General features: G+C 27.4%; 1 protein-coding gene across 4 annotated transcripts in view; it reads left to right on the top strand.

Annotated features, from left to right (window-relative positions):
• LOC106682906 (ankyrin-3-like) overlaps positions 1–14,315 on the top strand; it is a 52,494-nt gene that overhangs the window by 27,821 nt on the left and 10,358 nt on the right. For all 4 annotated transcript variants that reach the window (XM_014424028.3, XM_067049837.1, XM_067049836.1 and 1 more), the window contains exons 20-32: positions 2,985–3,206; positions 4,467–4,627; positions 5,465–5,655; positions 5,971–6,175; positions 6,316–6,505; positions 6,625–6,760; positions 8,162–8,344; positions 8,462–8,606; positions 10,007–10,216; positions 11,078–11,271; positions 12,016–12,172; positions 13,087–13,203; positions 13,536–13,646. In XM_014424028.3, the coding sequence (XP_014279514.1) occupies positions 2,985–3,206; positions 4,467–4,627; positions 5,465–5,655; positions 5,971–6,175; positions 6,316–6,505; positions 6,625–6,760; positions 8,162–8,344; positions 8,462–8,606; positions 10,007–10,216; positions 11,078–11,271; positions 12,016–12,172; positions 13,087–13,203; positions 13,536–13,646 (2,222 nt within the window). The remainder of the gene's footprint in view (positions 1–2,984; positions 3,207–4,466; positions 4,628–5,464; positions 5,656–5,970; positions 6,176–6,315; positions 6,506–6,624; positions 6,761–8,161; positions 8,345–8,461; positions 8,607–10,006; positions 10,217–11,077; positions 11,272–12,015; positions 12,173–13,086; positions 13,204–13,535; positions 13,647–14,315) is intronic.

The raw sequence follows: 14,315 nt of genomic DNA, 5'->3' as shown, positions 1-14,315 counted from the left end.
TTATTTGTTTTTTGTTTAATAGTGTGGTATTCCTTTAGTTTTTTATTTTACTAGTTTTGTTGTTTTGGGTTGTAAATAGTGTAAATAATTTGATTTTTATAGTCAGAGTTGGGCAAAAATTAGTTGCAAAAAAAAAATATAGCTAAAATTGATATGGATGCAATATTTATTTGATAATGCTTCATTAATTGTACCCCTGAAAATTTTAGCTATAGTTTTATCGCCACTAATTTTTGCCCAACTCTGGTTATAGTAAGATAGGTGTCATAGTAAAAAACTGGATTTTCATGCTGTAAAAACCTCAAAATATGTTAGAAACTTATAACAAAAATATTGAAACGTGCTATTAGCTGCTAACTGAAAACTTGTTTCGCTTTGTATGTTCTGTCGTAAATAAATAAGTATATATAATCATACAGGTATATATATTTATCAATCTTATCATTAATTAATGGGTTTTGAAATGACTATAAATTACTAGATAAATTTATTAGAAAAGAAAGTACTAATGAACAAATTTTTTTTATTACAAATTTACCAAATTGAAATAGAAATATTTATATAACTTATATGAAGCAAAAGTAAGGTCTGATTAGTTTAATTTTGTATGAAATCTTCATTAAATCTTTATTAATTAAATATAATAAAAAAAATATTTACAAAATATAAAACTTATCAATTATATTTAATATAATTTTATTTGACTTCATTGTGGACTTATTTCTTGTAGTTTTCTTTCTTAGTTCTACATAGATTATATTTTTCTTCATAATATAATGGATATTTTAGGAATGGGGAATTTATCACTTTCAACATGCACTAATTCGACATCTTAGACCTTGTCTCAATATTGCTGTGCTTAGCGATGAACTATTGATACACAATATTAGAATTTAGAAAATTTAATATCTAGAAGAAAGATAGTAAAAGTAGTCGTCAAAATTAACATATACATTTATTTATTAAATTATGGCACTCCAACCCACATTGTCGGTCTTCATCAGGACTAGTATATTGCCTGAGCCGGAGATCTGACTACGAGTTTCAGCTAGAATATATTGCCATTTAATTAATGGCCAACACTGTTTCTTATATATTATTTCTGATCAACACCCAGACCATCTCCTTATTGTACCATAAGGTTACCTACCTCATAGATTTGCTATAGTTCATTTTGTATTTGTGTTTGTCAGAGATGTATTTATTTAACTTTTGTTAATTTAAGTGTGTCCTTTCATTGATTATATGTTTGAAGTGTGTTTGTACATGTTTTGATTGTTTGTTAAATAATTTTAATTTAATCTTAAGATTGTTGGGTTCTTGTATGTTGTAGCCCCTTATGAAGAAAGTTAGATCTATTTCTTAATTGTATATTTTACCTTAAATATTTTCTTTATATTAATATTAGTGGAACTATCTACGTTCAATTATGTATATAAAAATCTTTCCATATCAAAATCATCTCTTCAATTATTGTCGGTTTTAATTGATAAATAAAGCATTTATATAAAATGGGAAGAGAAGACTTAAGTTAAAAATTTAGTAAAATCAAAGAAATTTGATAAAATCAACGATGGGATTTTTATACTATTCAAAAAAAGAAAAAGAACTATCTTGAGCAGGGTTTCCTAACTGAAGGTACAGGTGCCACAATGTGGCATGTCGAGGATTCCCAATTGACATGCAGGCTTAAAATAGGTTTTAAATTTTTTATGCTTAATTTTATTCTTTTAAATATTTCAAGTTTTCTTTCTCGAATAAAAGGGTAATTTAGCCTTGACTACTTTGAAATAGGTAATAAAATTACTGTTCTGATAAAAATATGTATGTTCTTCATTCACGAATCTGAATTGAAGAATTTATTAATCATCTTTTCAAGTTGAATCGGACTTAAAAAAAGTAAATTTAGAAGGACTCATTAAAGTTTTTGCGTAATCATGTGAATTATCTTCTACTTCATTTTATATTTACATATTTCTTCTATATTTTTTGTTATATTTTTATGCAATATATTTCCTGCACTTATGCATTTTTGAATATTTTCACTCCTGTGAATTATCTTCATCAATTTTCTGAAAGTCTCAATTATTTTTGAGTTAGTAGAAATTAATAATTACCAAGTAGTCTGTAAATGATTACTCACTACATAAATTTTTATTGTATAAGTAATAGTTATATGTATTTTTTATTTTTTAAAAATGTTATGAAGATATTTTTGGACTTCTGAAGCATAAGCAATTATTTATAGCTTTGTAGTTTAGCCTCTAAGCTACATATTTTTTTTTTTTTTTTTAATGGAAGCTTATCTTTTTATTTTTTAAATTTAAATAATATTATTTGTTATCACTTTTTTGGAACCTTTCTAGTCTATTCATTAATAGCATCGTAAGATTAAACCTAACAATGAGTATATTGGTAAAAAGCTGCTATGGTATACAATACAACATAGAGTTTTCTAATCAGTTAACTGACAGACAGGACTTGGATTTGGTTGGTGTATTTGAATGTTAATGTTTAAAATAAACCTCACCTACTGCTTATATTTGATAAGAATTGAGAAGAATCAAAAATATGACAAGGATGGTATTAGTTTGTCAACATTGACCTTATACTGATAGTGTATTACTTGTGAAATTTTTTATTTATTTATTTTTTTTGTTTTACCGATTCATTATTTGATAATTTTATTGCAACTATTACTGTTCCCTTTGTGTTTAAATTTCCACTCTTTCTTAATTTTGTTTTACAATTTTATTTCGTAAAAGAACTTTTCACAATAAAAGAAAGAGGTATAATTTGGATTCAGCATACTAAAAACATTTAAGGACTTTAAAACATCTAAAATTTTTCATGAAAATATCATTCAGCTTTGAAGTTTGTTGTTGACATGTTGTTAAGCAACTTTTCTAAACCTGTATCATTAATAAGGATTCTTATTTAATTTTTATCTTAATTACTAAATAATTGAGATGTTTTTTTTCTAGTTTCCTGGTAAGCTTTCTGGTGGACGCTCGAGGTGGAGCGATGCGGGGCTGCAGGAGGTCTGGCTTGAACGTAGTGGTACCACCGAGAGCTGCTCCTGCTCCTCTAAGGCTCACCTGCCGCTACCTGAGGAGTCGGGGTGCGATCTCACCACCACTCTCCGAAGCACAGGCCCTTGCATCTAGGTTGATTGAACTTTCACCAGCTGGTACTAAATTCTTGGGGTAAAGACATTTTTTAGTATATCTAATTATTGATGAAAAAAATTTAAAGTTTTTATAATTTTAAATTCTTCTTTTTTACTTATACTTATTTGTTTATTACTTTGGTCCCCAACTTGAGTAACCAGACATACGGTGGACACTTTCATCTTTACAGAGTTTATCCTCTTTTCCCCCCAAAAATGGGAAATATGACATATGTTTTGTATTTACCACATATGAATTTGAAAAATATAATTTTTTAACTATCATCTCTTCAAATTTAGTCAATGTGAATGGATGAGTCTAAAAAAAAATTGGTCCCCTACCCATTTGACAGCTTCCAATCTAACTTACCATTCAATGAGGGATTCATATAGCAAATGGCAAGTTAATTGACCAAGTTTATAGGAGCTCATAATGGGGATGATTTTTTTATCAGCTGCTACAAATGAAATGGGTGACATACTTCACAAAATAAAAGAACTTTTAAAAAATTGTGAATTTTTCTTTGCTCGACCCACTGTGGAAAGTGTTTTCATGCATGAACATTCAATGGGTTGAACAAGAAATCAAGTGAACTGATTATATAAGGAATACTAATAGTGAAATATAATTTCATGCATGGGATACAGAGAGTTTTATGATTGTTTAATATTCAAAGAAGATTTATATTCAATGAGAAAAATACTTCTAAGTCAAAAATATTCATAAAAAAATTTACTTCATTTATAAAATGGCTACAGAGAGCAGTTTATTTAACCTTGTTTTTATAATTTATTAACTGATTATAATATTAACTGATTATAATATTAACTGATTAATATTTGTACATATTTTGAAAAATATTTGTTAGAAAAATACATATACATATTAAAAGAATTCTGGATTTACTATTTATATTGAGTTTTGTATTTGTCTTTCTTATTTTATAAATGTCATCCTTTTTCGAAAGGAATGTATATCTGGTCACCATGTTCCGAACCCATAGAAATCTGCTTACCAATAAGCATGAAATTGAACCAAGTGCGGACCGTCCCTATTCCCAACTTGGGGCAAAGAGAGGCCCCCCCCCCCTGGAAATGTTTGAAAACTGTTTTTCTTAAAGAGAATTTTAAAGCACTGTTATAATAAATTTACCTGTTAAAATATATCAACTGACTATAAAGCTCTCAGGGACTAACAGTTGTAACCACTGTTTTAATATAATTAATTATAACTTCACTGTTTTATCAAGTATTTTCAATACATAGAAGATACTTATACAACGTTTTGGTTTTTTAGGCCAATCATCATTGAAGTGCCACATTTTGTATCGCTGAGAGGAAAAGAGAGGGAGCTTATAGTTATGAGGAGTGACAATGGGACGACGTGGAAAGAACATTGTTTGGAAGAAAGCCAGAATGCTGTTCAGGATATTCTTAATCACAGTTTTCAGGCTGATGGTAATTATACATATATTTATGTATGGGTTATTATTGATTTATGATCCAACTAATCTGTTTAAATAACTTTTCAGAATGTCTTTTTTTATCACAAACATGTAATTTTTTCTTCTATTTAATTACCCTACATAAGAAAATTTATTTAAAAATGTTATATACATTCTAGCCTAAAAGCACACTAAGACATATACTGCCATCAGTGGTATATGAATAGAAAATATGAAAATAATTAAATTATATAAATTGTTTTTTTAAAAATCATTATGCAAAACTACTACACTTTACTATTTCATTTAAGGTTAAAATTTGTATATATTTAACAATTTCTAATCTATATTGTTAACAAATTTTGTGAATTCCAATTTTTATTTATAGAATAAATTTTTATGTGCTTCACCATTTTTTAAAAATTTTAATATTCTTCAAAATTAAATCCTCATAAATTATATGAGTCAAGAGTTTACTATACTAATGAAACAACAACATACAATTAAAATAAATTTTAGGATGGTTTATTATATAAATCTTCATTTCATTGTAGCCAAAACAAATAAAAAAATTAAATTTGTAGCATTTGTCTAATTATGCATCTTAAACTTTTTAAATTTGATTGGTATGGAATTTTTTACTTTTCATTTTCTTAGTATTATATTAAATTTGAAATCAATGATACAATTGGATCCCAAAGTTATAATTATGAACCTCTTTTAAGTTTTTAATGTTAGGACATGCCTATAAAATTAGTACATTTTATATTTCTGTGTATAATTAGACTTTTGATTTAATAATTAGTTAGAAATATTATCAAGAAATAATTTTTTTTTTGTTATTCATTAGATGACACCCAGCGTATCGCACGGATAGTTACCACTGAACTTCCTCAATACTTGGCTGTTGTATCTCGCCTCAGGCAAGAAGTGCACGTGATAGGCCCCGAAGGAGGAGTGGTATCGTCATCTGCTGTTCCTCAAGTCCAAGCCATTTTTCCACCCAATGCTCTAACCAAGAAAATTAGAGTTGGCCTTCAAGTAAGTTACTCACGTTATTTCAAAATATTTTATCTTTTAACTAGTGTTATCAAAGAATGTCATTATGCAATGAAGCATATCTATGACAAAAACCTATCGTGTTAATGATTTGATTCTTAGTAAGGTAAATAAGTTATGAATGGCAAAACTTCAAAGGAAAAATCCAAAATATATACTTGATAAAAAACAAATTTATTATTTCATAGTGCTTTGTTGCATAATTTAGTTTTATTATAAATTGTTATGATACAAAGTGTCAAGTATCTTTGTTATCCTTTGTTTAAAGTTTTTGATATATATTTATTTTTATTCTAGGCACAACCAATCAATAATGATCTAGTATCGAGGCTTCTAGGTAACCGTGTTGGAATTTCACCAATCGTTACTGTAGAGCCGAGAAGGAGGAAATTCCATAAACCAATTACACTTACTTTACCTGTCCCTACTGCAGCCAACAAGGGCATGATCAACCAGTACAGTGGCGAGGCTCCCACCCTTCGTTTATTATGCAGCATAACAGGTATACTTACCAACTTTTTTTTATCTTTAACATAGATGTTATAGTCAGCTAATGTATACTATGAAAGTATTTTTGTGTGTAAAATAATTGTTTCATTATTGTCAGACTTGTGTTTAATATATAATATTTCCTTCATTCAGGAGGAAATGCGAAGGCTCAGTGGGAAGATGTCACTGGTTCAACTCCTTTGACATTTGTTAAAGATTGTGTTTCCTTCACGACTACAGTATCGGCCAGGTTTTGGCTTATGGATTGTCGTAATGTTAGTAACGCCACTAACATGGCTTCACAACTTTACAATGAAGCTAGCCATGTCCCATTTATGGCTAAGTAAGATCAAGAATTTATCTTATTGATCTAAAGTTATATTCATCTGGTTTTTACTTTCACTTAATTAATGTATACTTTATATATTTGTTCTATTAATGTATACTTTATAATTTTTTTAGGTTCGTTGTTTATGCTAAACGAGTCAGTTCATTTGAAGCAAGATTGAGGGTATTTGTAATGACTGATGACAGGGAAGATAAAACTCTCGAACATCAGGAACACTTTACGGAAGTTGCTAAAAGTCGAGATGTTGAAGTAAGGAACAGATTATCCTTATCTTGATTATTTTTATTTTTAACAATGACTGCAGTTCATTTTGTGCTTTTTTTTTTTTTAATTTTGTAATATATACTTGTAAGACATCTTGATGTAATATTTATTTTATCTGAATTTGTTTTATTATTTTTTAATCAGCTGTTCAAATGTTTATTTGCATTAGTGCTTTTAAGGGTTTATCAGATTGATAGTAAAACCAAAAATGAACGTTCAGATTGTAAGGTTAAGACAGATGGATTACGGAGAAAATTCCGACCCTATCATTCATAATTATGGATGCAACTGCTGTGTGTGTTGGAGCATGGGTTTCAGGGGGCTCAGTTTGGAATATTTCGGGGCAGTTAATATTTATTTCTCAGCGGTCCCGACAATTAAGCTTACTGGCTGGACTGTTTCTCCCCTATAGTTACCATTACCAATCATTCAAAATTTTTTCTGTGATCCATCTTTTAACCTTTTATTGCTTTATTGTCCATTTTTGGTTTTACTGTCAATCCAACTGATCCTGTAGGGGTCCATATAGATGTAATTAAACAATTTTTACTTATCATATTTATGAAAATATTGCATACTTGATTATTTTTATGCCAACAATTTTGTAAATTTAAAACAAATTAATTTTAATTAGGACTTAGTGCTTAGATTGAAAATAACAAAACAAGTGTTAATATAAAACTAATCTAAAGAAAAATAAAGAACATAGTCCATAAGTTTTAATATAGTTGAAAGAATTTTTTTTTTTCCCTGACTCGAAAGTTAAATATTATTTTAAAATATTGGAAGATCATTGATTGACCGTATATCATTAATTAAGGAAGATGGTCTAAGTGCAGACCCAAATTGTATTAAAACTATCTTTTAAGAGCCAACTTTTCAGGGCTTTGTGAGAGCTAAAAACTACAAATATTATCAGCTATATAAGACTATATGATAACATGAAATATAAAGTAAACTATGGTAGAATGTAAAAAATATGTGAACAATTATATAAAAATGAACAAAATAAATTAAAGAAAATAAAAATAAAGAACAAATATTTATAACTATTAATATCCTTATGACAATCATATATTTATAACAAATATTTATTTTATTATTTTTATTTTTGAATATGATTATTTTTTATTTTGCTATTAGTATTTTTACCAATAAATAATTGTTAAATTTTTCTATCTAATTATATATTTTGTCACTTTTTTCTAAAATCCTGGCTCTGATTATTAGCAACGGTGCTGATGAAGTAAACCTTGGCTTAATGGGGAGAATTAGTTAGAATTAGGCGAACCCTGAGCGTAGTTGCTTAGTTGCTTGTTCCGTTGTAATATAACTACTACCTTTGGCTATAACATTATTTTATTTATTCGAGTTTTCTTTTTCAAGGTTTTGGAAGGAAAGCCTATATATCTAGAATTTGCTGGTAATTTGATACCTGTTACAAAATCTGGAGAACAGCTGTCTGTCAATTTCACAGCATTCAAAGAGAACAGGCTACCTTTTACTGTCCGTCTGAGGGATCCTGATGACAAACCTGTCGCAAGGCTTCTGTTTATGTCACAGCCTAAAGTGAGTATTTAAAATTTTCAGGATAGTGCGTACATAGGTGGCTCAATGATCCATTACTGGATCTAGGCATTCTTAGTATTATATTATTGCAAAATTAAATAATATTTTTGCTTGTAGGTGGCTAGGGGTGAACCCTTACAGACAGCGGTGTGTTCTCTGAATATAGTGTTACCGGATAACATTGTTAAAGATGGAACACCATATGGCAGTGATCTTTATTTAAGCGAGAGATCTTATTCTCTGCCTAGAAGTATTCAACCTGGTATTAAAAATTCCCCAATTATTTAATATTTATTAAGATATTTTGTTGAAATATATTTATTATTTATTATTAACCCATTAAATCTATTGCATTAATGTTTAATTTGAATTATAATTAGAAAACTGCTAATAAAATTGTTTTAATTTGTGTTGTTTGTAACCTTTAACCACATATTACATGAAATTTTTATTCACAAAAAATCAATATTGTTTATAACAAACAGGTAATTAAATAACTTTTAAATTATTTTTAAAATTGAGAAATAGACAAGGCACATTATATGAAATGAAAAAGAACATCTTTTATTAATTTTTGCTTTTATATAATTTATACTCAATATAAATTTGGTATATACTTCAGTTATATATCTAAATGAATACTCAACAAATATTTGAAATTTTTTAAAAACTTAACTAAAAATTTAAGAATGAACAAGTGTTTTGAAGATCAAAAATAAAAGAAAAATGATGTGACATTTTCAATTTTTGGTATAAAAAATTAGTCAAATTATTGAATTGAATGAAATAAATAATAATAATAGTCATTTCTATCTGCGAATTTCTATTTCTCCCAACCCAAAATTTTATTATTGGAAGGATTTTGATGTGGAAAGTCTTAAGTATTATTTCAATTTTTACAAAAATTTAAGATAGGCATTATCTCAAAATAAAATTTTAAATGTCTTATATATAATATAAAGATCAGTTTAATGCATATTATACTGAAACAACAAATAAATATACTTTATATCATAATAAAGGAAGACATATCGATTTTATTAAAATGTTTACTATATATCATTTTTGCTGTCTCCCGAATTGATTAATCATGAAAACTTAATAATTGGGTTTCAATTTTTAATAGTTGGAACTGTACATAAAGGATTCTTGATGATGATGTGGCTTATACTTATTAATTAGTTTTAATATCTAGAAATCCATAAATTGAATTTCAAGATAATGAGAAATCATTTTGAGCTATGCATAATTCATATTCAATAATAGTGAGTGATTACCTTGGTGTCTACTGCTAATGTTTTAATTTAAGATTCAGAGCCCAATTAAACAAGATTTTAGATTCATTTGTAAAATATAAATATAAAATTATTGCAATTGTTGGTGCTTTAAAATATAATCTTTTTTTTTTTTTTTAATTTTCCAAAAATCATTAAAAATAGTTTTCTAAAGCTCAGTGTTTTTACTCACTTTTCTATTTGCTTTTATACATATTGTGATAGCGATTTGTAAATAGGATAAATTTTATTTCAGTATTAGTGTAAAATTAAAATACAACAGTCTTCTTTTTAAATTGTAACCATTATGGTATTAACTATTTTTTTTGTTTTATTAAATTTGATCTTCATTAGTTTATCTTTTCTAAATTAAATTTTATTATTGTAGTCTATAACACCGAAGAGACCATGATCAAAGGAAATATGGTGCTCGCTGACCTATGCCAGGTACTCGGAGACGATTGGGAGCCACTGGCCCTGCGACTAGGGCTGAGCGACCAAGACGTAAGTATCATTAAGGAAGAGGTTTACACATCTCCACAGAGGACCAGCCTTGCCCTGAAGCTATGGAGAAACACATTTGGTCAACAGGCCACTGGTGAGTATTAACCACTTTAAAATTGAATAGGCTATATTCATATTCATATACATTGAAAATTTACTTATTAATGGCAAACATTAAAAATATTTTTTGTATTTCAACGGCAAAAAGTTTTTTTTTTTTTTAATATTATGGCAGTGAGGTTTCAAAAATTGTATTCAGACATGTACTTTTGTTTTTGGAGTAGACTCCTATCTTCAAATCTGAAATATTCAAATTTAGTTCCACAATTGAATTTTTTTCTAAAATGTTTCTTCTAAAAAGGTTATTCAGCAAAGTTGAACAAAGTGGTGTTTCACTCCAGAAACATTTTTCTGACCTTATCCATCTAGCAATGAATCAGTCCTTAATCCTTAATGATTGATAGCTCTTATGGACCAAAACTAAAAATATATTAATTTGCTCCAAGTTAAAATGTTTTTTTTTATTCCTCAAAAGTTTGAAGAAGTGTCAGATATAACCTTTTAAGAGGCAGCTCTTCAAGTTTCATTGAAAGGAGCAGAACTACATAGTTCAGTTATAAATGATGAAAGTCACAATTTTTTTTTTAATTTATCTAAATTTTCAAAAGTTCCTATAAATTCTCCTAAAATTTTTCTTTAAATTTCCATTCCTAAATTTTTGTAAACATTAATAATTATATATTATATTAAATTTTTTTTTTTAATTTTTAGTAAACTTTATGATTTTGACTTTCTTATTTTACTAAAAGTGATCTCAAAAGTTTTTATTAAATTCTATTTTGTAATTGTTGAATGGAGAAAAAAAAAGTTGGTTAAAAATAACTAAAATTAAGACAATGCATTGTTGTTGATAAGACTTATCCTTTTTAATCACTGAATTATTTATCAATTTTAGGAAACAAACTTGAAAAAGCTTTGAGGGAAATTGGGCGAGAGGATGTAATTGAAAGGTGTGTGAAAGACATGGAAGTAGTGACTGACGATGTCGAGAAAGCAGTAGCCAACATTACACTAGACCAATCAGTGGTTGACAATCCCAATTCTGAGACGAAAGATTTGTCTTTTAACGATACTTTTCATCAACACCAGGTAACACATAATATTCAATAATTTAGCATACAAATTTTTATTTGGATTATATATGATTTGGTTTAGATTCATTTTTTAATTGACTATAAACTTATTTTGCTATTGAACAAAATCTTTATTACTTACAAATTTAGATTAAACACAATCAGTTTTTATAGTTTTGACATTTTTATTAACAAGATAACTTAAGTAAATTTTAATTAAAGAACAAGCAGTCCAGTCTCATCAGGTTTATTATGCACTGGATGTTTTATATAATGTGTAATAATATCTAATCATGCTGATGAGAAATACTGGAAATATATTTACATAAATTACTTTATATTGAATGTGATATTTGTTTCAAATGATTTATTTATTTAACTCATTCATTACTTTAATTTTTACAAATATCATAATTATATTGATAAAGCATATGTGAGGAGTAAGTAGACTATCAAATTTCAATGTATCCTCTATGGAAAATTATTATTAAAAAATTAATATAGGAGAATCTCATGTTGATAAAATATATTTTTATTGAAAATGTTGATTTGTGTCACTTTTTTGACTGGAAAAAAATAATATTTTAAAGTAAACTGAATAATTAATAGTTGTAAAATTTTGGGTTGATTAAATAAAGATTTATCAATTAAACACTCTTCCTTACAACATATTGAAGTGACGAGTATCTGCTTATATTCGAATTATTTTGAAAACTCATTTTGAATTTTGAAAAATTTTGAATCTTCTTTTTTTTTTCAGGAAAGTGGCTATTTAGAAGATATGAATAATTCAAGCTTGATCAGCATGAATATTTCTGAACTAGGAGATAAATATGCTGCAGAAGAGAAAAAGATTACAGGAGATTTCTTACTTCATGAAACGCAACAATATAGTGATTCTGACACCAATACAAATGGTATTTAAAATGTTATTTTTTTTTTTTTTTTTTATCAGTTTTAATCATAAATGTATCAGAATGTCAAAGAGAAAATTATTTTATATTCGTTTCAATAATAAACCTTTGTAATCAACCAAGGATATAATTTTAATCTGCTCAAAATTTGAGTTTTTACGTTTTGAAATATGTAGAATAAAAAAAATCTTTCTATTCGTCAACCACATTATTCTCCAAAACTACTTGACCTATTTTTTTGAGATTAGGCTACAAGGTTATCGGTCACCTGGAAATGATCCTGATAACTCGTCATTACCATCTACCTTTTCATTTCAAAATGGTAGCACGTTATATGTTTCCTAAGGCCATATCTCGGCCAATTATGAATATTGAGAAATAATATAAATGGGTTTCAGTAAATTGTATTATAGTTATTTGAAAGGTAATTAACTCTGCAATGCAAAAAAAAAAATTGAAACTTGACCATTAGCAAATATCATTTTGAACTTTTAAAATCACAATCCTGTTTCGGAAAGTACTTGGGCAGATTCCTATGGAAACCTATTTACATTTCAGTTTTTGGAATATCTCAAAAACCATAATCTTCCTTCTTGGTACTTATTCGAGATAATGAAAGTAACAATGAAAATATTAAATAGGTCAATATTAAGCAAAGATAGAAACAATTTCAATTTTGGACTTTGTACTCAGAGCAGTTGGGAAAGTCTTATAAGCGGGCACATGAGATTTTTGTTATTTACTGTAATCATTAAATAATTCAAATGATAAACCATAAGGTAATAACTTGCATTTTTTTATTTAATGAACTTCATTTTATATAAATTAATTCTAATTAATCATATTTATAGTTAAATGAATAAATTTCAATAATAATCTCTGTTTTCATCCTAATTTTTAGTTTGTTGTTTGTTTAGGTTGGGTCAGTAATAAAAAACCTAATGGTACTGTAAATAATGAAAACGGAGAAAATGGTGAATGGCACCATGAGAAGTCAGTATGGCGGTCCCCGTCGCTTGATGAAGTTCACGAAGGTATGCATTCAGTATAATTTTATCAAGGTTTATATTATTTGCAAGTATAAAAATATATTGTTGAGATATTTTATATTCATGGAAGTTGTGCTAGGCTCAAGAAAGAAACCATAGATGTTAATGAACAACAGCTTTTAAAGTCAGAAAAAAATATTTGTCTGGTGCTTTAGATTATTTCACTGATTTATGAGACTAGCCAAAATAATTCTTTTTTTTTTTTTAATACTTCATCATAAAATTTTTCATAATTAACACGCTTACTAGTTTGAATTTATTACCTAATGCACATTTCATTGATCCTAAATATTTACTCTACATAAATATATTTTTAGTCAATACCTTGGAAGATATCAATCAGAAGCAAGTTTCATATCCGAGAAAAGGCAATTGGGAGCAAGAAAAAGTTCTTTGGAGGTCACCCTCACTGGATGGAGTTCGAGATGGTAATTTAGTTTATTAATTTTTCAGCTTAAGGAGTATGTATTAATTTGGGGTTCTGCCACCATTACCACCCAAAAATTAAACATTTGTTCCCAACAATGGTTTTAATTAAAAAAATAAACCATTTTTGAACTTTTTATGTTTTATTTTTTATTGTGTTGTGAACGATTCCGAAATTAATATATACCCTTTTATATCATACAGATGACTGTTCATCACTTCCCATTTTCCTTTCAATATTAAGTTTGATTTTTATTGCTGTGTTATGTAATTATGATTTCATGGAAGTTATTCAAAGAAAGAGGATAAATAAATTTTAAAGGAAATATTTTCTGTTTATAGCTGTAGTAGTTTTAAATAGTAGTTGATTAGTAACCAACATTTCACCCCACTTTGCAAAATTTCATCAGGACTAAATGAGGAAATGATACAAAATTAGAATATGATAAAACTAAGAATATCCATATATATATTGTAATATGCTCTTTTTTAGTGAATAGTATATTTTGATGTTTAAAGGGTTTTGATATGTTTTATTTTATGTATAATTTTAATATTGCTATTTGTTTATCCAAAAAGCAAACTAACCAAGTTTCATTGTTATAATAACTTCGTGATACAAAACCAAGATGGCGGTATTGTGACCAGATTCAAATATCATAAAAACTATT

The sequence above is a fragment of the Halyomorpha halys genome, unplaced genomic scaffold, assembly GCF_000696795.3.
Source record: "Halyomorpha halys isolate HHAL.00 unplaced genomic scaffold, Hhal_1.1 Scaffold450.1, whole genome shotgun sequence".
NCBI lineage: Eukaryota > Metazoa > Arthropoda > Insecta > Hemiptera > Pentatomidae > Halyomorpha > Halyomorpha halys.
Note: the sequence above shows the minus strand (reverse complement) of the source record. Positions and strands in the feature narration are given on the sequence as shown.